Source organism: Myodes glareolus, chromosome 10, assembly GCF_982192425.1.
Source record: "Myodes glareolus chromosome 10, mMyoGla1.1, whole genome shotgun sequence".
Lineage (NCBI taxonomy): Eukaryota > Metazoa > Chordata > Mammalia > Rodentia > Cricetidae > Myodes > Myodes glareolus.
The window spans coordinates 49,676,999-49,704,462 of record NC_142035.1 but is presented as its reverse complement, the minus strand read 5'-3'; the positions used below and the strand labels follow the sequence as shown (position 1 = coordinate 49,704,462).

Sequence of the window (27,464 nt, the reverse complement as noted above, 5' to 3'; positions counted from 1 at the left end):
GTGGGCTGTACTTGTAACTAACACTCTGGACGCCAAGGAGGATTGTCATTTGAGGCCAGCCTGGGCTAAAAAAAACCAACAGAACAGGGGAGCTATAGAAATGGCCCTGCAACTATTTAGCTTTGTGAACTTAACTGAATTTCTAAGTGGATAACCGAATCCTCTCAGAAAATTTTAAACCTTTCCAAAGCAGCTTTTCCTGTCTGCCTTCCAGAGCTTACTGCAGTGTTTCCACTGTTGCTACTTGGCCCAAGTTCAGGTTTAGACGCTCCCCGTGTAATAGCAAACCGTTAGGGGTTGGGAATTTAGCTCAGTGGTAGAGCACTTGCCTAGCAAGCACAAGGGCCCTGGGTTTGTCCCTCAACTTCGAGAAAAAAAAAAAAGACAACAAACTATTAAATAAATGACTCTCAGTCTTACTCAGTCAAACCTGCTTTGATACAAATGAAGATTTGTGTACTGCTCAGAGCAACTTGTGTAGAAATCTCTATGTAGGTTTGTGGTTATCTGTATTTTTATAGGTTTCTAGTTAATTCTAAAGAAACTTGGGAGAAAATAATCTATGAATTCCTCAACTATTCTCTCCTTATATATTCTAACTATTTTATTCTATAATACAAGTTTATTTGAATTATGTGGAGAATATGTAAGATTTGGCATAGAACTAGGTACTCTCACAAAGATTATTTTCTATCACTTTTGAAAACTAAAATATACATTCAGGAAAATAGTGAGATCTCATTTCTAACTGCTTTATATAAATTAAAATATAATTTTCAGGACAAGGAAATTCTAAATGTAAGTGAAATTTATAAAATGTGTAACTTTCTGCTCTATAATTATTTTGTACATGTTTTATATGGTGAGTGCTTTGTGTAAATTTGTTTGCTATATCTTGAAATATATTTGAAAATAACCTTTTGAGAATATCCTTTTGGGAGTCAGGTATTGTTGGTGTCCAGCACTCTGGAAATTGAAGCAGAAACACTGGCATGAATTTAATACCACTCTCTCTCTCTCTGAGCTATATAATGAGACTCCATCTCAAAACAACGAACAACCCCCTGAAACAAACAAAACTATCCAGTTGGTGTACTTTACTTTAACATTTTCATGCTTAAAGCAAAAAATATTTTTTATAAAGATTTGTTAATATAATACTACTAATAAACTTGTAGATATGTAGAATGTTAGTGATCTTGTGCATAAGTCTGGAGCCTAGTTCAAAACAAAAATTAGAGCTAAAGAGGAAGGAATTGAGGAAGTTAAAGAAAAGTATATTAGGGGCTGGAGAGATGGCTCAGTGGTTAAGAGTATTGCCTGCTCTTCCAAAGGTCCTGAGTTCAATTCTCGGCAACCACATGGTGGCTCACAACCATCTGTAATGAGGTCTGGTGCCCTCTTCTGGCCTGCAGACATACACACAGACAGAATATTGTGTACATAATAAATAAATAAGTATTTTTAAAAAAAGAAGAAAAGTATATTCTCCCTTTCACTCAGTTCTTTCATTCACAGCTTCACCTTTTTTAACTTCAGCCTTTAGCTGGATATTAGCCCAATTAAAACAACTTTGCATGATGCTTGGTATCAAACCTGTGACCTCATGCATGTTAGGTAAGAGCTCTACCTTTGAGCTACACTCCCAACCCCATAAGCAACTGCTGAAGGTTAAATGCCGGTTCTGCCTCAGACACTTGTCCAGCAGAATAGAAAGAAATAAGCAGAACCCTAATAACTATTACACAGTTTTCTGAGATGCTGATGATAAAAGCTACTCAGGGCCTGCACTGAGGGAAGACGATTTTAACATGAACCTAATATAAGACCTTGTGATTCCTAAAGTTCATTCTATTTATTTATTTATTCATTCATTTTTTGACTTAATAGGAGGTATGAATATTTTCCTGAGTTGGAGGTTATTCTTTGTTCTTTATAAAGAATTTTACCTCCCGTTCTGCTCCCCTTCCTCTAAAGCAATAACAACAAAACTCCAGCTAGTCAGAATTGTGGTAATTGTCTGACAACTTCTTATAGTCTCCCAGTGGATTGAAAACTTGACCAAGAGACTGCACCAGAGTTTGGCCAATTACAGACAGGTGTATGTGTAGAGAACACAGAAATGAAGTAAAACAATAGGTTCAGACATGATTAAGGTATTAATGTGTAGACTGTCAAATTATTTTGAAAAGTGAGGAAAAGGCTTGAATAAACTTGGGGCCAAACCCATCCTGAATGGGATATGGGGAACCACAGCAAAATTTTTAAGTAGGACAGTAATCACCTGAAAAAAGCAGGCTGAGAAAAGTGAGCCTATTGAGTCATTTTTGGTAAACATTAATCCTGTATATTTAATACTTACTGTTTTAGACATGAGTATACAGCAATGAGACACATTTTCTTGGGAGAGAAATAACGTAAGAAACATATTAGAGCAGAAAGTGAGATGAGTCCTGTAGGACGTTCTATTTTTCAGAAGAGTTTTTAGGTAACCATTTACTAGAATAGACTTTTTCAAAATGTGAACTAGAAGAGCAGCCCAGACCCAAGCCATTTGGGGAAAAATATTTCTGAGGGGAAATGGGAGATAAAAAAAAAAAAAAGCCTTGACTCAGGAATGAGTTTGGTAGGATTAAGGGGAAAACAAGGAAGTGGAAGCAGTATGCTGGAGGGAAAAGTCAGCAAGGGAGACAGAAGTAGCAGTAGAGCTAGAAGATTCTTGTGTGCTGCCTGAGCCCTAAATCACTGTAAGGACCTTGAAGTATACTCTTGAGTGGTGTGGGCGGCACTGATGAGAGGAAAAGCACTATCCGCAGTAGTCTAGGTACTAGGTGATGATAGCTGTGTTTGGATAGCTGTGGTTGACAATCGGGTGTGAGAAAGAATGAGCCAGAGCTAGGCTAGACATCTAGTAGTTGTTCAGTGAAGAGCTGATCATCGGTGATGGCACAGACACAAGGCAAGATTCATGAGTTATTTCTTAGTTATATCTTGGTGTCTGCGATGCTAATTGAAATGATTGAGATCCACTGAGTGATCTCATGTGCTCTAATAGGTATGGAGAAAAGAACACAGATTTTAAAAACCAAAGGAGGAAAACCTTTCAGGGATGTGAAGATCAAAACACTGAAGGACAGAAAGATTTTTTTTAAGTCCTTCAATATACATAATTCTAGATTAAAACATTATAGTACTGAGTTAAAAGGTGCTGTAAAATGATGGCTTTCAGCCTGAAAGTTTGCACTGGTGTTTGATTAGATGGATTTTTTTTTCTTTTTTTTTTTTTTGCCTATATTGAAGAGTGAACCAACAGCCTTTCACATGCCAGGTGATTACTAGTTTTAAGAATAAAGCCCAGCTTGTTTCAAAATAGGCTTCCTTGGTTGTATTTAAGATTTGATTTAATGTACTGTACCCTGTACAGTCCATTATTACTTCTGCATCTGCATACTCACCATCCAAGGTGTGCCTCATTTGTATAGGTGATCTGGTTAGCATCTTCCCTTACAACTAAAGTTTGTTTCCTGCTTTATTTGTTTGTTTGGGGTTGTTGTTGTTGTTGTTGTTTGAGACAAATTTCACTATATAGCCCTGTCTGACCGGAACTCACTATGTAGGACCAGGCTGTTCTTAAACTCATAGAGATCAGCCTACCTCTGCCTTCTTACTCCAGCTATGGACTGACAACTGGAGTTTGTAAGCCTTTACTAAGTATTAAACTAAGGTTTCCTGCTGGACAGATGGGATGCGTATCTGACAGGGATGGTTGACCTTGAATTCACCAGATCAAGGGCTGCCAGGACATTGCTTTGTGATTTTTCCAGAGTCATCTTTCAGAGTGACCCTGCATTATCACGTTTTCAGGTTCAGAAGTGGACTCAAAGCTCTTTAGATTCAGACATGCCAACTCATGCTCAAAATTAGTAACACTGATCACTTCCTCTGTGAAAGCTAGTATCTTAATAGCTTCACATGAATCACTGGATCCTCACAGCAATCCAGGTAGAAGGTCCTATTATTGGTCTTCCCTTTTAAAGGTGAGAAAACAAATATGAAGTTTTAAAAGCTCCCAAAGGCACTAAGTAAATCAGTTTTTTTCTAAGTAAAACACTTTTATCCCCATGTCAAGAGAATGTATATACATGAGAGTTTCAATTTATTCCTATGAAATGAAGGATGTTTGCATCAGAGAATGTGTTCTCCATATAGAATGCTATGTAGAAAATTAAATGTCAAGAGTTGCCCAGTGAACAAGAGCATGGTATTAGGACAAGGGGGTTAGTTGTAAATGGCTGATAGTTTAATGGCATTAAGCTCCAATGAGGTGACATTCACATCTCCACAATATACCTGTCAAGTGCACACTTGCATATCTCTTAAAGGATATCTTTCCTCCTGAACATATGACGCTGCCTTTTTCTTCCATTGTTCACAACCCCTCCTTCTGTAAAGAACAGTTCTTTGCATTGTGTACCAGTATGTTAAATTTATTTCTTTTTTTCCCCCCACTTGGTCCTTCTTAATCTGGTATGGTTTCATCTTTTGGCCTTATGGTTGGTTCTTCTTTCTTTCTTTTTTTTTTTTTTTAGAACATTCTTATTCTAAACACTCTCTCTCTCTCTCTCTCTCTCTCTCTCACACACACACACACACACACACTTGCACACATAGGTACACTGGGGGATGGTTGGGTTCTGGGAGTTATTACTTGACTGGTGGGAATACATACCAACCAAGATTATAGCAATTCCATGGCTTTAACAAAGACAGTTCTAACAGGTTATTTACTCTCAGCAAAGTAGGCTTTTTCTACCATAACTGATTTTGTGTGTGCTTTGTTTTTAATTTTCTTGCTTAACATTAATACTTCAGATACTGATATGGCCTTAAACTTTCATTCACCATACACATATTTTTGAATGAGAAAATGACTAAAGCCAATCTCAAGTAGCTTTTAAAGAGTCTTTAGTTAATTATCATTAAAAGTATAACATAGAACTAGAGCACAGCTTTTTTCTTCTCCCCACAAAGTTGACACAAAACAACCTAAATTTGGAATTCTAATGGGCCTCAAAATTTTTTATGCATCACAGTTTATAATTCCTATTTCTCTCTTTCATAGTTTAGGGGCAGACTCTGGATGGCTGAGTGAGACGTCATACCTGTCTGTGGCACTCTATGTTACTACCTTTTCCATTGCTTTAAATTATGATTAATCTGGTATCATGTATGGAAATTACTGAATTACAGATAATTCTGTTTTATTTATAAATTAATCCTTTATCATACCTTTGTCTAAATCTTAAACTATAACTTCTTCTAAATCTTAAAATATCAAAACTTGCAGTTACTTGGACTAATTATCTTCATGTTACATCTTAAAGCTGCATTTTTAACTATAGAAAATATAAATTCTATAGCATGTACATTTCAGTTTCTTAAGGGAATTAATTGATTCACAAAAATCCCTAATTCTCCTTTTGCTTAAGTTTTTAATCTCTACATGCAGTTGACAAATGTCTTGGAACACTTGTACTTGTGTGGGGATTGAGTTCTAGATTATGACTGGATTGCTATGTTCTTGAAATATATAATTCTATCTTACATTTTTATTTTGTATAAGCAAATCAAATGCAAATGAATAATCCATTGTCATAAGAAACACCTTCATGGTTTGGTTGTACGTATGTTGTATCAAATGCCTCTTTATTTTTTTCTGTATGTCAAATGGCCGAGTGTGAAAAACAATAGCCAGTTAGAGCAGGAGCCAAAGTCAGTGTCATCATCATCATATAAACAAACCTTCAGCAAATGTGAAAAAGTGGGAACAGTTACACTTGCAGTCTTTGTTATAAATTTTAGTGGTCTCATTTCAAAGTAGAAGATAGCTCAATGATTAAGAGCACTGCCTGCTCTTCCAAAGGTCCCAAGTTCAATTCTCAGTAACTACATGGTTGCTCACAACCATCTGTAATGAGATCTGGTGCCCTCTTGAGGAAGAGACCTGATCAGTCATCCTCATCAACTTAGACCATGAAACCCAATATGGACAAGTTCAACAGAACCGCCATATATGGGCTGCCCATGCAAGCTTCAGCATTGCCAGGGCATAAAGTTCATTCATTCATTATAGTATAGTAATATTTTTCAGCACTGCTTATTGTTAGATTAGCACAGTTACTGCTTTAATTCATACACTAGGGTCACTTTCCCCTGAGGCAGACAGTTGGAAGAACTTGTTTCTTGTGTATATAGCCACACATACAGAACATAACTATGGCGTTAAACAAAACTTTAGAAGTTTCCTTATGGAATTTTGAGGTGACAAAGTCATTATCTAGTGGTTAGTTTCTTTTTAAAAAATAGCTTTCATAAATATTATAACATTTCCACATTCAGTAATATACATTTATACTCCATCTAATTGGTAAAATTTGAATAAATAAGACAAAGATTTTCATTCCATCTTGTACCTAAAACACATTCTTAATTTGGAATATTCAGATATTTACAGCAAATCTAAATGTCATGCATATGTATAGTTTTACTTTACTATTCTGATGAGTTAAAATGATAAAATAATCAGGCAATTTCTGATCCTATGGCATCCAAGACTTGACTTAGAAAAATGTACTTAGAAAAAAAAGTGCATTTTAGTTGAAAATTTGGGCCAAAGTATAAAGTAGAACATTTCCATACATAAACAAAAAAGCATTCCTATCACACCTTCAAATCCTACAGTCTCATCACCTCAAATTTACAGTTAATCTACTATCAGATGGTGGATTGGGGTATTGTGTACTTACAGAACTAATGCCATTTGGATATGTTATTATATGACAGGTAGTTTACCTAGGTTCATTATTAGAGCCATCCAAAACAATTTCTGGAGAATTGCTGTGTGAAAATGGGTACTATTATTTGATGAATATTTTCTGGGAATTTCTGCATTTTTCAGCGAGTCTAAATGAAAAGGATAAAATGAAGAATGAAAATAAATTAAACCTAGCTTAATTGGGCATCTAGTTAAATATGAAAATGCAAATACATGTATTTGTATTTTATGGATATTTTATGTTTTAAATCGCAAAGAACTTAGCAAGGTAATTAAAATTTTTGATTTATTCACATACTGCTCTGTTTCTGTTTATTTCAAAAAATATTTGAGGAATGTAACTGTATTCATTTTTGATATTAAAGATTTCAGCTTAATTATAATTTAAAGGTTGATAGGTATGGTGGCACAAAACTGTAAATCCAGCACCCAGCTGAAGCAAGAGGATTACTATCCATTTGAGACTAGTCTGAGCAGCAAATCAAATTTCCGGCCAGCAAGGGTTACATAGGTTTAAACAAAAACAAAAACAAAAAAGCCAAAATAACAATAAAAGAACACAGTATATGGGAGCCAGTCTGCCTCCTTGGTGAGTTCTAGGCCAGTGATACCCTGTCTTCAGAAGGAAAGGTGGTGCCTGAGGAATGACACACGTTGTCCTCTGACCTTCATGCTCACGTGACACATGCCTGTATACACTCCACCCTGACATGAACACACAGAAAATCCAAAGTAAATAAAAGTAAAACTTCTTAAAATTTCCTAGAATAAAGGTACAACAGTATTTCCCTCTACTTTCTTGGAAAATGAAATGGGTCAGAGAATTTGGAATTAACAGATACTTTGTTATCCAGAAGTCAATTTTTGGACACATTGAAAGAACTCGGAATAAAGTGTGTACCTTCCCTTCCTATTTCACTGAAATTACTTTGGGTCTTTGTAAACATCCTTGTAGTTCTGATGAGCACTCCATCTTCTTGGTTGCTTTGGGGAGCTTCTGGAAAGAGAGTCATTCAGACAGACTGCTGCTGAGGTTTTATGGGATAAAATAGAAATTTCTCCAGGAACAGACTCTGAGGTTGGTGTGTCCCAGCTTCATTACTGCTTTGTCTGTTCGAGCTAACTTTTCATCATTATTCTCAGAAGGAAAAGAAGGGATTTTTTTTTGTTAGAATCCTTGCTGCTTGGATTTATAATTTCTCTTAATTTCTTCTTGCGAAAATACATGCGATCTAACATTTTATATTCAGATTTGTATATTTCAGAGAAATCACAACAAATGAAAATAAAAAGAAAATCCTATAGACTCTTAACTCATTCCTTTCTTATCAGTACAAATGGTCTGCCTTGGAGGCTCCCGTTTCCTGACAAACACTAAAATTATCCAAACACTTGAGGAATGGATATATGTGACCAGTGACACTAAACTGGCTTCAGTTCCATAGTGTGTGGCACTCTCTACACAGAAATCTTACTTGTTCTGTCTGCAGAGATCCCTTACTCTGCCCTTCTCTCAGGCTAACTCTACTCACAGTTCCTATAGTGTCATTAGACTGCCCTGGAAGGTGGCTTAACTCCCAGCATTGTTTACCTCCTCCATATACTTGGATAATTTTATTTATTGTGTGATTTATTGTGTAATTGCCTGTCTCACCCATTATTAGATTAAAAACTTGATGAGGCAGGCTGGATAAAGTGTTTACCAATTAAGTATGAGGACCATACTTGGGCTCCCAGCATCCAAGGAAACGCCCAGTGATGAACTCATGTAATATCTGCACTTGAGAGGCAGAGATGGGATCCTGAGAACCTTTAGCTAACTGAATCTGGATTCATGCCAGACCATGTCTCAATATTTAAAGAAGAAAGTCATGGTAGAAGACACCTGATGCCAGTCTTTGATCTGCACATTCATATACATGTGCACATGCACACATGCAAGCATGCATTCACACCTTCCAGAGGGAAAAGAAAAACTGCCTGTTGTTTTCTCTTATACCCCTACTGGAAGGTGCTGAATAAATACACGCTAAATGATTCAAACAGGTTCTTTTTTAAGCTGCAGAGGGAAAAAAATGTTCTACAGTTTGTAAGAATTGCTGCTCCAGATGTGCATTTCATCCTTGGATGGAGTCAGAACACTGGACAGTTGTGTACTTAGACAATTTTACTTTGTCTGCAATGTAATTGCTCTTACTTAATTGAATTTTGGGAGTTTGTTCTTGTTCAAATTGAAAAATGATGCTGTGAGCAATAAGCTGCCATGTTGGTGTTATGAATACCCTTGAAGACAGTGCCCATTGTATGGGGTATTGTTCATTATCTCAGCTAATACAAGGACTCAGAGGAGAAATTTCTCTTTTATCTTATTCTCAGAAAAAGAAAGATGTGGAGCTGAATTTGTAGCTAAAACTTAGTGTTTTCTCATCTACTTGTAAATTTCTCTCCTGTGATACTGGTGATTGAGCCTGTAATGCTAATCAAGTGTTCTGCTACTGAGCCATGTTTCCAGTCATTAAAGAAAATAAAAAGTTCTACAATGGGCTAGAGCAGCGGTTCTCAACCTTCCTGATGCTGCAGTCCTTTAATACAGTTTCTTATGCTTTGGTGACTCCCAAACAATAAAGTTATTTTTGTTGCTACTTCATAATGTAATTTTGCTGCTGTTATGAATCATAATGTAAATGTTGTGTTTTCTGATGGTCTTAGTTGACCCCTGTGAAAGGATTGTCCTACCCACAGAGGGGTCATGACACACATGTTGTGAACTGCTGGATTAGGTAGACAATTCAGCGCATTAAAAGCATTGGCTACTCTTCTAGAAGACCAAGTTTGATTACCAGAATTTACATGGTAGCTCACAACAGCCTGTAATTCCAGCTCTAGGGGATCTGATACCTCTGGGCTCTTTGGGCACCTGCACTCATGTGCACAGTTTCTCTCTCCCTCTCAAAAATAATAACAAACTTTTAAAAAATTACTCTAAAAAGAAAACTATTCAAGATAATTAAAATATCTTTGTCTGGTCATGGTGGTGCACACCTTTAGTCCCAGCACTTAGGAGGCAGAATCAGGCAAATTTGTGAGTTTGAAGCCAGCCTGGTTTACAAAGTGAGTTCAAAGATGGAGGTTACACAGAGAAACCATGTCTCAAAAAACAAAACAAAACAAAAACAAAAAATTTGGTCAAGGTTTTGCTACTTTGATCAAGCCATTCTTGAATTAACTCTGATTGTAGCAGGCATTGAATTTGCAAAACTGTTTTAGCTTCCCAAGCAATTGGGATTACAGGTCTATACTACCAAGGCCAGATCATTAACCTTACCCCTTCGCCTAGTGTAAAGTAAGCTTGGTTACTTATCTTAAACTTTGGAATTTTAACTAATTTGTTTGCGTATTTTAGTTTGTTCAATAAGATTTTATAAAAATAAGTTTCTGGCAATAATACAAATGTCACTAGAGCTTTAATAAAAGATAAGAAATCTTGGTAATAAATTCAGTGTGTCTCTCCACAGTGAAGTTAGAAATAGAAAAATAAAATATATTTCATAGCAACAGGGAGTCTAGGTATTAAAGTTCAAATTGGTTCACTTAGGGATTACAACATTGTCTTGTTTTTTTTTTTTTTTTGGTTTTCGAGACAGGGTTTCTCTGTAGCTTTGGAGTCTGTCCTGTAACTAGCTCTTGTAGACCAGGCTGGCATTGAACTCACAGAGATCTGCCTGCCTCTGCCTCCCGAGTGCTGGGATTAAAGGCATGTGCCACCACGGCCTGGCTACAACATTTTTTTTCCCGTTTATTTTGAAAAAAATCACAAAATTGGTTTAATGAGGAGATCTGAAGTATATTCATTAGAACTTGGTTTGAATAGTTTGAACCCCTTTGATCCTCAGTCATAAAAATAAAGAGAAAGTTACAGACCTGCTGTTTTATGACTTAGGACCTTTATAGAAATTCTGACTTACAAACCTTGCTTTTAGAACCCTGACTGGGGAGCAGCAGCCCCTTTGTTTCCTTCTATTACAAAGCAGCTTTCTGAGTGTTACTTATTATTTTCCTTTCGTATGTGTTTTATTGGCATGTGTGTCTGTATACCATGTGTGTGCAGCATTCTCAATCCAAAAGAAGGTGCCTGATCACCTTGGAACTGGAGTTACAGATGCTTGTTACCAGCTATGTGAGTGCTGGGAATTGAACCCCATTCCTCTGGAAAAGCAGTTAGTGCTCTTAACTAATGAGTTATATCTTCTGCAAACCAAATTTTTGTATCACAAATGCAGTAACAGCTTGCAGCAACATATGTGACTCTGGAGAGCAGGTATTGCCAAACTGTAAGACAAAAATAACCATGAGTGGGGCTCAGCGGTTAAGAGTGCTTGCTGCTCTTGCAGAGGGCTAGAGTTTGGGTCCCAGCTTGGATCTGACACCCTCTTCTGATCTCCACAGGCACCCCACACACATATTTTCACACAGTTACACACACACACACACACAGAGAGAGAGATAATAAAAAATAAATATTAAAAATAACCACAACTATCATGGAGACACTGGAAAGCATTTAGATGAATGACCAAAGGAAGATTTTCTGTCTTAAGGTGTCAGATTTGTCTGCTTTTGATAAGCATGTTGTCTTTTCTTTTGGTTTGACTATTAATTGGTAATCTTCCCTGCGTTGTTAATCTACACAGCAGAAAGTACTAGCTGCATTGCAGATTTCTCCCTTGCTGGCAACAAGAGCCCTAGGGCTGCACTGTTTTTTGTAAGTATTAGATCAGTTATTTCAGATTGGGTTGTTGTGTTTTTAGGGTTACACAATTTCTGTTTACATTTTTAGTCAATAGTTTTAGTTAATAAAGTTTTTCAAGTTACATGATCCCATCCAAAAAAGATAAATGTCCTTTCAGATACTTCCAGAAAAACATGGTCTTCTGAGTTGAGAAGGAAATACTTAAAATGGTCTAATTCAGTGATTCTCGACCTTCCTAATGCTGTGACTCTTTAATACAGTTTCTCATGTTGTGGTGAACCCAATCATAAAATTATTTTGTTGCTATTTCAAAACTGTAATTTTGCTATTAGGAATTGTAATTTAAATATCTGATATGCAGGATATCTGATGTAAGACCTTTAAAGGGGTCAGGACGCATAGGTTTAGAACAGTTATTGAATTGCTACATAGTAGTTTTATTTAACAATTACTGTGCAAACTAGGTGTTGCGTGTGTTGCTGACTGAACAAGTAAAAGTTCTTAGTAACACAAGAAAGGAATTCTCAGTTATCTGTGGTATAAAAATACTTCACTTATGTAGAGTTAAGTCAAGTTTTCTAAGGTTGCCATAGGGCTATGAATAATGTTAGGATTAATGAAAATATAAAGTCCATATATTTGTACTACATTTCACTCACAAAATAATCTTTATTTGGACTGGTTTAGGCTTTAATTGATTCTGGAATTAGCTTAAGGAATAAAATAAACAATAAAGTGGAATTAAAAAGTAAAAATTGCCACAGGGGACGGTAGAGATGGCAGCAGCCATATAATATCTCACAATTTCCTGTAACTCTATTTCTACAGGATCAAACACCTTCTTTTCTCTATGGGCACCAGACCCTACATGTGCACATTCATACATGCAGGCAAAACACCTATATACATAAAATTAAATCTTAAATAAAAATTAAATTAAAAAACCCATAGACATAGTTTTAATAATGGTAAAGGGGGGCTCCATAGTTAAGAACATTGTCTGCTCTTCCAAAGGTCCTGACATCAATTCCCAGCAACCACATGATGGCTCACAACTATCTATAATGGAATTTGATGCCCTCTTCTGGCATGCAGGTGTCTATGCAGATAGAGCATTCATACATTAAAAAACAAAAGCCAAATGTTTGTGGCACATGTCTTTAATACCAGTACTCAGCAGACAGAGGCAGGTGGATCCCTGAGTTCAGGGTCAGCTTGGGGTACAAAGTGAGTTCCAAAATATCCAGGGCTACACAGAGAAACCCTGTCTCGAAAAACACAAGAAAGATGGTAAAGGGAGTTCCTGTAAACTAAATGACTGAAAAGGCACAAGAATATATTGGATAAAAGACAAGGAGAGAAAGGTTGTGGGTGTTCATCAGATTTTACCAATGGTAATTTATAAAGAGAAGACATTTGATACTTGCAACCCATGTGGTGGAAGGAGGGGATGGACCAACTCCTGAAAAGTGCCTTCTAACCTCCTTGCATTGGCACACACACATGCACAAAGTTATTTTTCATTACTGCTTTTGTTATTGCTTGTTTTTTAAGAAGGTAAGAGCTGGAGAGATGGCTCATTAGTTCAGAGTATATACTGCTCTTGTAGAGGACCCAAGTTTGGTCAGACATCCTCTTCTGGGTTCACAGCACCTGCGCTTAGAATATCCATTTACACACACACACACACACACACACACACACACACACACACACACACACGCCAACACAGACACACATAATTTAAAAAAAAAGCTAGACATGATAGCACACACCTTTAATCCTAGCATTTGGGAGGCAGAGGCAGACAGATCTCTGTGAGGTCAATGCCATTCTGTTTTACAGAGTGAGTTCCATGCCAACCAAGGCTACATAGTGAAGTTCTCTCTCAAATAAATATGTTTTTTAAAAAGTAACTTAAAAGGTGAACTATCCAGGATATAAACTCCTAAGGCCCAAATCTAGGATAATATAATGTAAGGCCTGGTAGCACGGCCCCAGGATGACCAGTCAGTGGTTTTGCTTGAGTGGAAGTAACTGGTCTAGATGTGTAATTCAGGGAGATAACCTGCAGCTTGATCCAGAGTTTGTCTAGGTTGAGACAAAAGATAAGAGTAGGCCTGAGAAAAGCCCTTAAACCCCAACAAATCTGCCAAGCCTGCTGCCAGATTCTGTCGGTAGGATCAGTTTATTACAAGGAGACCAGCTTAGTTTCATCTGCTCGTGTCCCTTACTCCCTACCCCCCATAGCCCTGAAACAGAAGGAGCCTGATGATAACAGCACTGGGGGGAGGGCAGGCATTTGTAGCTGAGGAACTGCTTTACCACAATGCTAAGCAATTTTCTTTAACCTGAAGCTACACTTTAAGGAGCAGAGAAGCTAATAAATTAAACCTAATTGGACCTTGGAAGGTGAATTAAAAACTGCTTCACAGGAACTTCTCAAAACTGGGAAGTGGGTGAGAAGTAGCTCTCCCAGCACTGCCTGTCCCCATATTTTAGTGAATCACAGGGAATGCTGTTGAGGTTCAGGCTGAACCACATTTCAACCTTTCTTATGTGGTCTGCGAAAACATGGAAGGTCAAAGACCAGCGCAGAGCAGTGTCCTACCTTGTCATTCACAGTAGCGAGAAATGACAACATGAATTAATACAAAGCATGAAAGGAAAATATGGTAAAGTAGAAGTGCCAAGTCCTGAGAAGATTCACACTGGGGGAGGATCCAGCCTCTGTCTCTGTGTGTGCACTGTGAAGATGTCCTGACAGTCCCTTAGTACATTTAAAGAATGTCTGTTGTGTGATATTTATGTCAGCAAATGTGTGTAGAATGTCTGTTGTGTGGTATTTATGTCAGTGAATATGTATTCATGAGCGATCTTGGTAGTGTCTGTTAGGAGTGCTTAGCTAGCCTTTTATTGAGAATTTAATTTCTTTCAGAAGACTTAATTTCTGATCTTACTTATAACGAACAAGCCTCTCAACAGTCACTGTAAAGACAGAAACTGTTTGTGGCGTTAAGACTGAATGATTCAGACTACTTTATCCTAATAGCAAAATATGTCAGAATGGGGGGGCTGGAGAGATGGCTCAGAGGTTAAGAGCGCTGCCTGTTCTTCCAAAGGTCCTGAGTTCAATTCCCAGCAACCACATGGTGGCTCACAACCATCTCATAATGGGGTCTGGTGCCCTCTTCTGGCCTGCAGGTATACACACAGACAGACTATTGTATACATAATAAATAAATATTAAAAAAATATGTCAGAATGGAATAAGGTAGAATTATTGAAGGTTGAGACATACCTGGTTTTTTGAGACAAGGTTTCTTTGTATGATCTTGGCTGTCCTGGAACTAGTTCTGTAGACCAGGCTGTCCTCGAACTCAAAGAGATCTGTTTGCCTCTGCCTCCTAAATGCTGGGATTAGAGGCCACCACTGTCTGGCCAGAACTTTTTTAAAAAAAAAATAAGATACATATATATAACCCAGACTAGCCTTAAATATATGATTGATTTATCTTAGCTGCCCAAGTGTCAGGATTATTAGCATGTATCACTGTATTCAGCTCCTGAATAGTTGCCTTCAGAATGAGAACCATAGGGACATCTGAGTCTTTAATTTACACAATTGTTTGTTAGGATTTTCTCCACCTGTTACCTTCAGAATGAGAACCATAGGGACATCTGAGTCTTTAATTTGTACAATTGTTTGTTAGGATTTTTATCCACCTGTTTACAATTTAGATATTTAAACGTCTCACCTTCATGGTATTGGGAATTGAACCCAGAACTTTGCATATCTGGGAAAGTTCGTTTTTACAGATATATTCCCAGATCTTAGACATTTAAATATAAAGAAAAAGAGTTTTAGTTTTGATGCACTTAGTTAAGCTGGGTTTTCATCATTTTCCTCCTTCTATTTCCTCTCTCCAGCTCCTCACAGGGACCCTCCTTTAACCCCCTTTTATGACCCCCACTTTTAAATTGTTGGCCTCTCTTCTTTTGATTATTATTCTTTTGTAAACATGTAGTCGGACTTTCCTTTGCCAACTCACAAATAATGACATGGAGAATTATTATTAATTAATTAATATTAATATTAATTAATATTAAGCTTAGCGTAGATTAGACTTGTCCTATTAGCTCTTATGACTTAAATTAACACATTGCTATTAATCTACATAGCTTTTACTGCCCTCCCACTCTGTACATCCGATTTGCTCCATGTATTCCTGGCATCTCCTGCCTCTCTTCTTCCCAGAGCTCCTCTCCGCCTATTCTCTCCTGCCTAGTTGTTGGTCATTCAGCTCTTTTTAAACCAATCAGAAGGCACCTTAGGCAGAGACAGATCTTTACAGTGTAAAAAAGATTATCACACAACATGTATGTATATATACATAGACACACACAAATGTTTATGAAGTCATTTCTGGAAGAGACTTTTTCACATCCAGATTTCTAGCCCTTAACAGTCTTTCCATCTCCTTTCCATCTGCTCTTCCAGCATATTCCCTGAGTCATAAATTCAGGATCTGTAGATATGTCTGTTGGGACAGGGCTTCTATGATCTCTGCATTATGTCCAGGTGTAGTTTTCTATGATGGCCTCCATCAGCTGTAAAGAGAAGTTTCTTTGATGAGGGGTAGTAGCTACACTTACCCAGGAAAGGTGTATGGTAAATAAGAACAACAAAATACTTTAGTCTTTCAAAGATAATTTTATTGAGATACAGTCCAATGTCTTCAGTATATACTGATTTTAAATATATTCAGGTCTGTAGAACCAGCACCACTATGTAATTTTAGAACATTTTCATCCTTCCATAGAGAAACTTGAGGCCCATTGATAATTACTCTTTATTTCCCCCTCGAATCCACCTGGCAATCTGATTCTTATTTTTTGTCCTCGTGGATTTGCCTATGACAGAAACTCTTTTGGTTTTTCGAGACAGGTCCTGGAACTCACTCTGTAGACCAGGCTGACCTTGAACTCACAGATACCTGCCTGCCTCTGCCTCCTGAGTGTTGGGATTAAAGGTGTGCGCCACCAGTGCCTGGCCCTTATCTATTAATTTTAAGAAATATCTTATTTATTCTTGAGATTATAATGTATTTACATTATTTCTCCCTTCCACTTTCCTCCCTTCAACTCCTCCCTTTATACTTCTCCTTTTTCCTCTTTCAAATCTGCATCTTCTTTCTCATTAATTGTTGTTACATGCATGTATGTGTATATATATACATGTGTTTCTAAATATAACCTGTTCAGTCTCTATAATGTTACTCATATGTTTCCAGAGCTGACCATTTGGTACTGGATAATTAGTTGATATGATCGTCCATGAGGAAGCCTGACTCATACTCTCAGCATTTTTTAGTTGCTGCAGTTTTTTGTGCAGGGTGAAGACCTCATGGGCTTTCTTCCATCTGCTTTGGCAGATCTGTTGTCCTTGTTCAGCTCATTTTTAGGCAGCCATGTTGGTGAACCATTATGATGTAGCTTCTGACGTTAGTAGGAGACATAATCTCACAGAAAACTCCCAGATTCTCTGGCTCTTAAAATAATCTTTCCTCCCCCTCTTTGACAATGTCCCCAAGTTGTTTAGTAGATGTAGCCATTGGAATGGGGTTCCATACCTCTGCACATTGATTGAGTTGTTCTGTAATGGTCTCTATCTATTGCAAAGAGAACTTACCTTGATGAGTGGTAAGGACTACACTTACCATTGAGTGGAAGGAAAATATTTAGCTGTATTTAGGATTATGCAGTTTAGTGAAGTGCTAGTCCTTTCTAAGACCCATGACTTTACTAGCACTGAATAGTCGGCTGGGTTTCTAGTATTAGGCATGGTTTCCCTCTTGTTGAGCAGGTATTAAGTCCAATTTGAGACATTTTGGTTCCCACTAAGGTACTTGTGCCACTACTGCTCCTTACTTAGGGTTATTATGCTGAATTCAAGATTAAAAGTTAGGTTAAATTTTGTGAACAAACCAGCTCTGTTACAAGTGCAACATAGTTCAAGATCTATAGAGAGGGTCATACACTCTTAATTCCGTTTTCAGCTGCTGGTTTTCTCAAGACCATGGAAACAGCATAGTGTCTGATATAGTATTAGGTGCTCAGTCAAGAAAACTTTATTTTTGCCACAGAGGAGGAATTGTAGAGTCTGGCTTTCCTCCCATTAAGTTTCCCCTCTTTATATTATGACACACATTTTTCATATGCATCCAATGATGACTCTTAAAGTGTTTGAAAGCAGTTTATAGGAATGTAAATTATTTTCCCTTTCTCTCATTTTTTATAATGAAACAGAAATGTCCATGTTTTTATCTGTTTTTATGTGAAAGCTGAAATCATAAATAGGCTAAAGGAGCAGAGAGAAAAAAAATTGCAGTGACTTCAATATCACATATTTCACAGGTACAGAATTTGTGTTAAAACAGGAAACAGACTCATACTGCATTTTCAGCTTGTTTACTTTGTTTTTAAATAGCTGTAATAAAAATGCCAAATATGAGTTACTGAATTTCATGTATACAAATTTTAATTCTTTAAAGAGCTTTAATTGGGATAGAAAGATAGCAAAAAAGGGATACATACCCATAGAGTTGGGGAATTATTTTAAAATAAAGTGCACAATTGTCGAGTCCACAATGTGGTAAATTTACGTATACATATACACACATACACATGTGCACATATAGTTACATGTAGCGATCACAGAACAGTCAGTATTCTAACTATTTCAGTACCCTGAAGTAGCCCCCTCTGTTATTTCTACTCCTTCAAAAGAACTAGTCTGGCTTCTGTCACTACAGATTTTGTCTGTTCTTGAAGTGGAATGATACAGTAGTGTTGTGCCATTTGATTAATCATTATGTCTGTAAGATTCAGCCATGTTGTTTTCTATCAGCAAGTTTCTCTTTATTGTATTACATAAATCAATTTATGTATCTGTTCACATGTTGATAGAGATATGTGTGTTTACAGTTTTTTATTTTTTATAACTAAAGTTATTAAAAACATTTTAATACTTGCTTTATAGTTAGTATATTCACTAATTTTATTGGGCCGAAGAATTCTATAATTGTTTTCAAATGCAAAAAAATTAATTTGAACAGATGGGACCAAGGCCAGTGAGGTAGTTGATGTGAAGCTTATAACATAAACGTGATGCTGGGGCCCTCTCAAAAGTGGAAGGACAGAATTGTCTCTGCAGAGTGGTCCTCTGATCACTACATGCCTGCTCCGCATATGCATCATGTGCACATAGCAATAGCAACAGTAGTAAATACATCATCATTGTTATCATCACCATCATCAAGATAGCAGAATGCGGGCTGGAGAGATGGCTCAGAGGTTAGGAGCATTGCCTGCTCTTCCAAAGGTCCTGAGTTCAATTCCCAGCAACCACATGGTGGCTCACAACCATCTGTAATGGGGTCTGGTGCCCTCTTCTGACCTACAGGCATACACACAGGCAGAATATTGTATGCGTAATAAATAAATAAATATTAAAGATAGCAGAATGCAAACCTCGCTCACAGAACATGTTAAGTCCATGTAAGGGAAAATACACCATTATCTTAGCTACTTTTCTATTGCTGTGAGTAGACACCATGACCAAGGTAACTTATGAAAGAAATCATTTAATTGAGGGCTTGCTTACAGATTCAGATTGCTGAGTCCGTGGCTGTTATGGTGGCATGTGTGGCAGAATGAGAGTGGAAGGGAGGAGGGAAGAAGGGAGGGAGGAGTCAAAAGGGAGGAAAAGACAGAGAAGCTCACTGGGAATGGCATGGGCCTTTAAAGCTCAAAGTCTCCCAGTGGTGTACTTTCTCCAGCAGGGCCACACCTCTTAATCTTTCTGAGACAATTCTACCAACTGTTGAACAAGCATTCCAATATATGAGCCTGGCAGGTGGGCATTCTCATTCAAACACTACACCATTTCAATAGAACTGGGGGAAAATAGCTATGACCATTCAGGATAGTATCCTATACCTGTTCTGTATGGGTATGACATGATCAGTGACTGAGCAATAGTAGATACTGTGCTAGATGCCAGAGGAAAGACAGTCAAACCTTTCATTCACCAAGCAGGGAACAGGTGATTAGAACATAGTGTTTGAGTGCAATAACAGGACCTGCAGGGCAGTACCTGGAGTCTCTCCTCTAAACTAGAGTTAGTAAGAGGAGGCATCTTGGAGGAAATGGCATCCAATTTGTTTTCTAAATCTATTGAAATACTAGGAAGTTGTTACTGAGGTGAATAGGTCAATGAGAAATTTTAGATGATATTTTAAGTCCTGGAGACTTCAGATACTGAAATTAGCTGGCCAAGTGGGGACTCAATTATTAAGGGCCTTTGAATAATAAATATCAATTGATATCAGCCTTGGGCCAGAACGGAGCCATTGAAGACTGTTTATTAAGAAGATATTGAATATATAAAGAAGAGTATAATGAGTCTTTACTTACACAAACCAGTTTCCTTAACTACCAATTCCCAGTTCTCTTGAGACCACTTCCTCTCTCACAAGTAGATAAACTTGAGACAACTTTGAGTTACTGCATTATTATTGAAGATTTTTAACAAGAGGATGACATGAACAGTTTATATTTTAAACATTATACATTCCTAGTAATTCCAACTTACCTTTAAGATGCTCACATCATAACTTGGTGTTTATCATTTGGTTTGAATTTTAGAATAGAATTAAAACTTTAGTTTCTATAACTGAAAATGAGACAGCATTAAAAATTAGTTTCTAGGATTTAGCTTTGATAATAGCAAAGACAGTAGTCATGGGAAAGTGGAATTAGGTGTATAATTTTATGTATTTTATAAATGAAAGTTGAGGAATTTGTCAACCTTTTGTGGCTTGGATTTTATCTTTCAATTAAATCTGTGCATAACTACTTACTGAAATTTACTCTGATGGTAAAAATACCGTAGGTCACCTTTATCTTAAAACTAATTAATCTACCTACAGGTCACAAATTGAAAGTTTCTCTTGTAATTAGAGTATTTCCTTAATTCATTTGTTTTCCTTGAAAGTAGTTTAGTCACTGTTAATTGTAATAGTTTGTAATTACGTTATATTCATTCATTCATTTTGGGAGAACCAGTGATCTTAATCTAAAGTAGAGATTCAGGGCTGGAGAAATAGCTCAGAGGTTAAGAGCACTGGCTCCTCTTTCAGAGGATCCGGGTTCAAATTCCAGCATCCATATGGCAGCTCACAACTGTCTGTAACTACAGTCCCAAGGGCTCTGACACCTTCATACCAATGCACATGAAATAAAAGTTAAATAAATTATTTTAAAAAATAAAGTAGAGATTGACAGACTTTGGTGGCTAAGAGTGATTGTTACAGTTTAATTTTTTTTAAGGGAAGAATTTGTAACAAAAACCAAAGATACTCTTTAAAAAGTAAAATGTTTACTTACTGGATCCTTATTGAGAAAAATTTCCAGTTTTTATCTGTATAAATGAAGTTTAAGTTTTTGGAATACTTTTCAGAATATTTTTTAATTTGTTTTAGAATTAACATTTGAAGTGTAAAATTTTCATTATTTTCTACAGAGAAGATGGTGAATTAGAAGATGGTGAAATAGATGACGCAGGATTTGAAGAAACACAAGATCAGGAAGCAAAAGAGAATGAAAAGCAGAAAAATGAGAAAGCCTACAGAAAATCAAGAAAAAAAACACAAGAAAGAAAGAGAAAAGAAGAAATCCAAAAGAAGAAAGCATGAGAAACATAAGGTAAGTTAAGTTAACCTAACTTTCCATTCCTTTTTGTTCTTGTTTGCTTACTCACTTGTGTGAGACCATATCTCATGTAACCGAGCAGTAGAATTCATTTTGTAGCTGAAGATGAGCCTAAACTCCTGGTTCTTCTGCTTCTTTCCCCCCAGCACAAGACTACTGTGTTTGGTGTAGACTATATATAGACACCGAGTCTTAAAACCACCCTCTCAAAGAAAGGCCTTTTCTAATGATAAAAGTCACAATTCAAAATGAATATATACATTATTAAATTTAATAATACTGTCAAAATAACTACTGTCATAGCAGGAGCTGGTAATGACTAAGAAGAAATAGAACATAGTAGTAAGAAACAGGCTAATATAATTCACATAATCCAGAGAGATCAATTTAAGTGCTCATCTGGCTCTTCTTTATTAATAAAATTCAGGAATCAGAGATATCAGGGTAAAAGCCTGAATATCAGAGAAGTGATAGAGAAGCGACTAGAGACCTTCCTCTTCCTCCCTCATTCCTTTATCCAAAACAGGACGAGACCCTCTCTAAGCCCCGCCCTACTACTTTCTATCTTTCTGTCCTCAGTCTTCCAAAACCTTCCTGGTTAATTTTGGTCAGCTAAAAACTAGATCTGCCCACTGATTAAAAGCAAATTCTTATTGGCAGTCTCGGGAGTGTCAGAATGTGATCAAAATATCACACAGCAATCAATCAAGTAATGACTGATTGAGCAAAATTATCTCCTAATGGACAATGTTTATTTCAAACCCTAACCAACAATGGCTATGTATTTGAAATACTTGGTAGCATAATTGTAAAAAGGTTGTTCATCTGTCAAATAGGTAAAATCAAGACTGAAAACAGAAAACCAATCTCCAAACATTTAGAAGTAAAGGAATACTAAGCAAAGGAAAACAGACCCTGCCTCTATAAAAATCTTAGAGTTCAGTTCAATTAAATAGAATTTAACTTAGTTTGTGACATACTTATGATGGAAATTTACAGATTAAAGAATGCAGAGCCAGTGTTTTTGTTGTGAAGAATACTAAGAACTGCTTAAAGAACTTAAGTTGAGGAGGTAATTATTTTGGCCAGACAAAAAAAGCTTATACTACTGAAGTAGAGGCAGGTGAATATCTGTGAGTTTGAGGATAGTCTGGTCTACACAGAGAGTGCCAAACTAGCCAGGATTAGATAGTGAGACCTTGTCTCAAAAAACAAAAGCAAAAATACTTGTTGGGTTTTTTTTTTAATTTGAAATTACATTACAATGTAAATAAACTTTTTCTCGTATTTTGTTAACTATTATCAACCACTTGGGGTTTTCATTTTACTTTTGTTCAGTTTTGGTGACTGGATTCATTTCATGTAGGTAATTTGGAATAGTTTAGGATTTTCGTGCCAATAAATAACTCCAAAGCAACTTTAGACAAGATTAAATGAATGCATATTCTACTCATGTTCTGGAACCTTTTGGTAATGAGGAGTCAATTTTATTTCCTTTAATATTCGATTAAACTGAACATGGTGGCATGCACCTGTAATACCAGCTCTGGGAGGCTGAGGCAGAGAAGCGTAAATGTATAAATGCCAAGTGATTTCTATTTTAAGCTCTTGGCATGGGGTTGATGAGAAACATATGTCCATAAAGTCCCTGAGCAAACGGGAAAAAGTTCTTCAGCCTAGAAGTTGTGGTGGCCTTTAGAGCAAGACTTTCCCGTTTTGATTGTGAGCCTGGTATTTAATGACTGAGTCATCTCTCCAGCCTAGAGCAAGAATTTCTCAATGTCATCCAAGAGTCTAAGGCCATAATGTACCCTACTGGCTGGCACCACTGCCCGAAACAAGCATATGTGATTATGCACTAGTTTCCTTCTTGTGAATAAACACATTTCTTTGTTTCCTTTCAGCACAACTCTCCATCTGGCGATGAGAGTTCTGACTACAGCCTGGATTCAGATGTTGAACATATGGAAAGTTCCTATAAGAAAAGAACTAGCTTCTACAGGGATTATGACATTCCATTTTCTCAGGTATTGTCTTTTTATTATGATAAAAACATGTACAACATAAAATATACCAAGTAACTGCCTTTCAGAGTATGATTTAGTGATATTAAATACATCTGCAGTATTTGCGTATCACTACTGTCCATCTCCAGGCTTTGTGCCCATTTGAAACAGATACTGTATCATGGAGGAGCCCTGTTCCTCACTCTTCTAACTGCTGCCCTCACTTTCATCATCTTTTCTAGGGCCCTTGTATCATATCCTTTTGTGTAACATGAATAATAAAAATCGAGAGACAGATATTGGGGTTCAATCTGAAGATTAGAAAAGCAAAGCAGCCAACCACTAGAGAGACCTTTTACCCCTACCAATGCTCAGATTGAAAGGGCAATCCTCAGACTGCCAAACCTCAGACTCCACATTCTACACTCTACTGAGTTCCGTTCCTGTCTCTTCCCCTTTATAGTCCTCTCTCTTTACCTGGACATATGGCTCCTCTCTCTGCCTCCCTAGTGCAGCGATTAAAGGTGTGGGATCCCAAGTGCTGGAATCACCTTTGTGTGAGCTCTGTTTCTCTTTTAGACAGATTCAGTCTTGTCTAGCCTAGGGTGGCCTTGAACTCACAGAGATCTGTCTGCCTCTGTCTCTCAAATTCTGGGATTAAAGATGTGCACTACTACTCCCTGGCCTGTATTGTTGACTAGTGTGGCTGCTTTGCCCGCTGACTTCAGGTAAGCTTTATTTATTGAAACACAAATAATAACCACTACTTTTGTTCTTTTGAATCTGGCTTGTATTACTCAGCATGTTTTCATGATTCATTCATGTTGAACATATATTAAAATTTCATTCTTTTTAAGACTTAACAACACTCCATTGTTGTATAAGCTACATTTTTGCTTATCCGCTCATCTGTTGAGGGACCCTTGGATTGTTTGTACTTTTTTACTGTTGTGAATATTCAGTTTATGAAAATGGGTATAAAATTATCTTCAAAACCTTTCATTTGTTTTCTTGGAGCATATGCCTAATAGTGAAATGATTGGTCATTCTCTTTAACTTTCTGAGGAAGCACTAAACTGCTCTCACAGATTGTACTGTTTTACATTTCCATCAGGAAAGCCTGAGCCATCGTCTCTGTATCCTTGCCAGTGCTTGTTCTTCTCTGTTTTTATTGGCTGTAATGAAATTAATGTCTCTTGTAATTTTTTCACTCAGTAGTATTTCACTATTAGAGAAAGATTCTCTCTTTGTGAAAGACCTCAACATTATCATTATTGTTATAGCTTAGCATTGCTTTCATTATTCGGAGTCTCATATTTCTTTATGAATTTTAAGATTTTTTTCAGCTTCTGTGAAGTAGGTATTGTCATTTTGATGGGGATTGCCTTGAATCTGTAGATTGCCTTTTCATTCTTCTAATTGATGAACATGGGAATTATTCCCTTTTTCTAGTGTTTTCTTCAGTTTCTTTATCCAGCATTTAAGTTTTCATTATTAAGTACTGTAGTTGGATTTTTCTTTGGGCTGCCAGCTCACAAATGGCACAGAGACTTATTATTAATTATGAAAGCTCAGTCTTAACTTAGGCTTGTTCTTAACTAGTTATTGTTACTTAAATTAACCCATATTTTTAATCTATGTTCTTCTATGAGGTTTATTACCTCATCTCTGCTTTCTCTGCATCTGGCTGGCAATTCTGCCTTTATTCTTCCTAGAGTTCTCTTGGCTCAGACGTCTGACCTATATGCTCCTTCCTGACTATTGGCCGTTGAGCTTTTTATTACACCAGTCACAGCAACACGTCTTCACACAGTGTACAAATGTCCCACAACAGAGTACTTCCTACTTCCTTAGCTACATATTGTCTTCTAAGAAAATGATTACGAAAGGGATTGCTCTTCTGGTTCCATCTTTAGGACGTCTGATGTTGGTATAAAGGACGGCTGCTGATTTCTGTGTTAACTTCATAACTTGCTTTGCTACTTTTCTGAAACTGTTTATCAGATCTGAGAGTTTGTGGATGGAGTTTTCAGGGTCTCTAATGTATAGAATCCTATCATAAATATGAATAAATATGCTTTTACTTCTTTGTCCTATGTATCTTTTATTTTCTTCTTTGTCATATTGCTCTAGCTAAGACTTCATGCATTATAGTGAATAGGAGTGGAGACTGAACATTTTTGTCTTGTTTCTGAATTTAATAATCTTAGACCTGCCTGACTCTGAGTATGCAGGGGATTATAGATACATGCCTCCACACCTACCATGCAATGGTTTAAATTGTCAATTTGACACAATCAGAGAGTCTAGTGATTATCTGGATTAGGTTAACCTTTAGGGGATTTTCTTATTTGGGTGAATTGAGGTTGGGAAGACCCACCCTAAATATGGGCAGCATCACTTCATGGACATGATGATTGAAATGGAAAGGAAAGAACAAGCTGAACCCTAGAAGCATGTATGCATTCATTCATTGATCCACTCATTCATTCATTCTTATGCTCTCTGGTCCTGATTATGGATGTGATATGACCAACACCCTGAAGCTCCTGTGACTTCCCTGCTATGATGGCCTATGACCTGAAACTGTGCGCTGAAACAAGCCCTGGATTGTTTGTGTCAGGGTGTTTTTATCATAATAACAGGAAACAATACTAGAACACATACATTTTGATGTGTTATGTTATAATTTAGTTCAGTTTTAGCAATTTTAAAATTTCTGTTCTGAGGTACTGGATGACTCGTTCATCATTCAGGAGTGTGGTGTTCAATATTCATGAATTTGTGTTTATTCTATAGTTTCTCTTGTCGATTTCTAGTTTTATTCCATTATGTTCAAATAGAGTACAGGAATTATTTCAATTTTCCTGTATTTGTTAAGATTTGGTTTATGCACTAGTCTGGCTCAGGGGGACTTACAGAGTCTGAACCAACAATCAGGAAACCTACATGGGACCTACTTAGGCCTTCTACATATATGTGGCAATTGTGTAGATTGGTCTGTATGTGGTACTCCCGGCAATGGGAGCAGAGCTGTCCCCAGTGCTTTGACTGACTCTTAGGAATCTCTTCCTCATGCTGAATTGTCGTATACAGCCTGAATATGGGGGGAAGGGGTGCTTGGTTTTGTGGTAGCTTGATTCCCATGCTTTGCTGAAGCCCATGGGAGACCTCTCCCTTTCTGTATGATTATGAAGAAGGGGTAGATTGGGGGGGAGCAGAAGGGAGGAGAGGAGAGAGAATGGGGGAAAGGAGGGAGGGAAAGCTGTGGTTAGAATGTAAAATAAACAAATTAATAAACAAGACTTGATTTATGTTCTTTTACATAATTTCTTTTGGAAAAAATCCATCAGCTGCTGAAGAGAATATGTATTTTGCAGTGTTCAGATGGAGTGTACAGTAGTTGTCTTAGGTCCATTTGATTTATGATGTAATTTAACTCAAATGTTTCTCTTTTTCTTGTCACAATGACCTATCTACTGATGAGAGTAGAGTATTGAAGTCACTCATGATTATTGTGTTGAGGTTAATCTTACATCCCTACATCTAGTAGCATTTGTTTTATGAAATGAGGTGTTGCGAATTAGCTCGAATTGCTTAAGGGTAGCAATTATATTTTTAATGGTTATAATGGGAAACTCACACCACAAGAATGGGGAGTCCGACTTCTGTGTTCAGTGGGAATGCACAGTGAGAGCGTGCACCTGGTCCGTCCCAGTTTTCTTTCTGGGTTCCAGGTAGCCAGGCCTTAACTAGGCATAATTGGTCAACAGAGCTTCCCATCATCTCCCCCTTTTGTCTAAACAAGATCGATCCAAACCCAATACAACTATATACAATAGGAACAGATATCAAATATAAAATTACAAACAATATAAACAATATTAAGCAAAGAACACATAACTATTGAGACACAGACATGGAAAATAAAAGCTAAAGAATAAAAAGTACAATGTTTTCATACAAAAAAGTATAATAAAGAAGTGGCATCTAATGTACTGAATTTAGCGTTAAATATATTCATAAGGAAATACTAATGTAGTCAAAACTAATAACTGTCTTCCATCCTTTGTTCTCCCAACTTCTGGGGGAAAAGATA

At 37.0% G+C, this 27,464-nt stretch overlaps 1 protein-coding gene across 1 annotated transcript in view; it reads left to right on the top strand.

Moving 5' to 3' along the window:
• The first annotated feature begins 17,428 nt into the window (after window positions 1-17,428).
• Zc3h6 (zinc finger CCCH-type containing 6) overlaps window positions 17,429-27,464 on the top strand; it is a 32,030-nt gene continuing 21,994 nt past the window's right edge. The window contains 4 exon segments of the mRNA XM_087910869.1: window positions 17,429-17,451; window positions 21,172-21,289; window positions 21,291-21,353; window positions 23,264-23,386. Of these exon segments, the coding sequence (XP_087766995.1) occupies window positions 17,429-17,451; window positions 21,172-21,289; window positions 21,291-21,353; window positions 23,264-23,386 (327 nt within the window).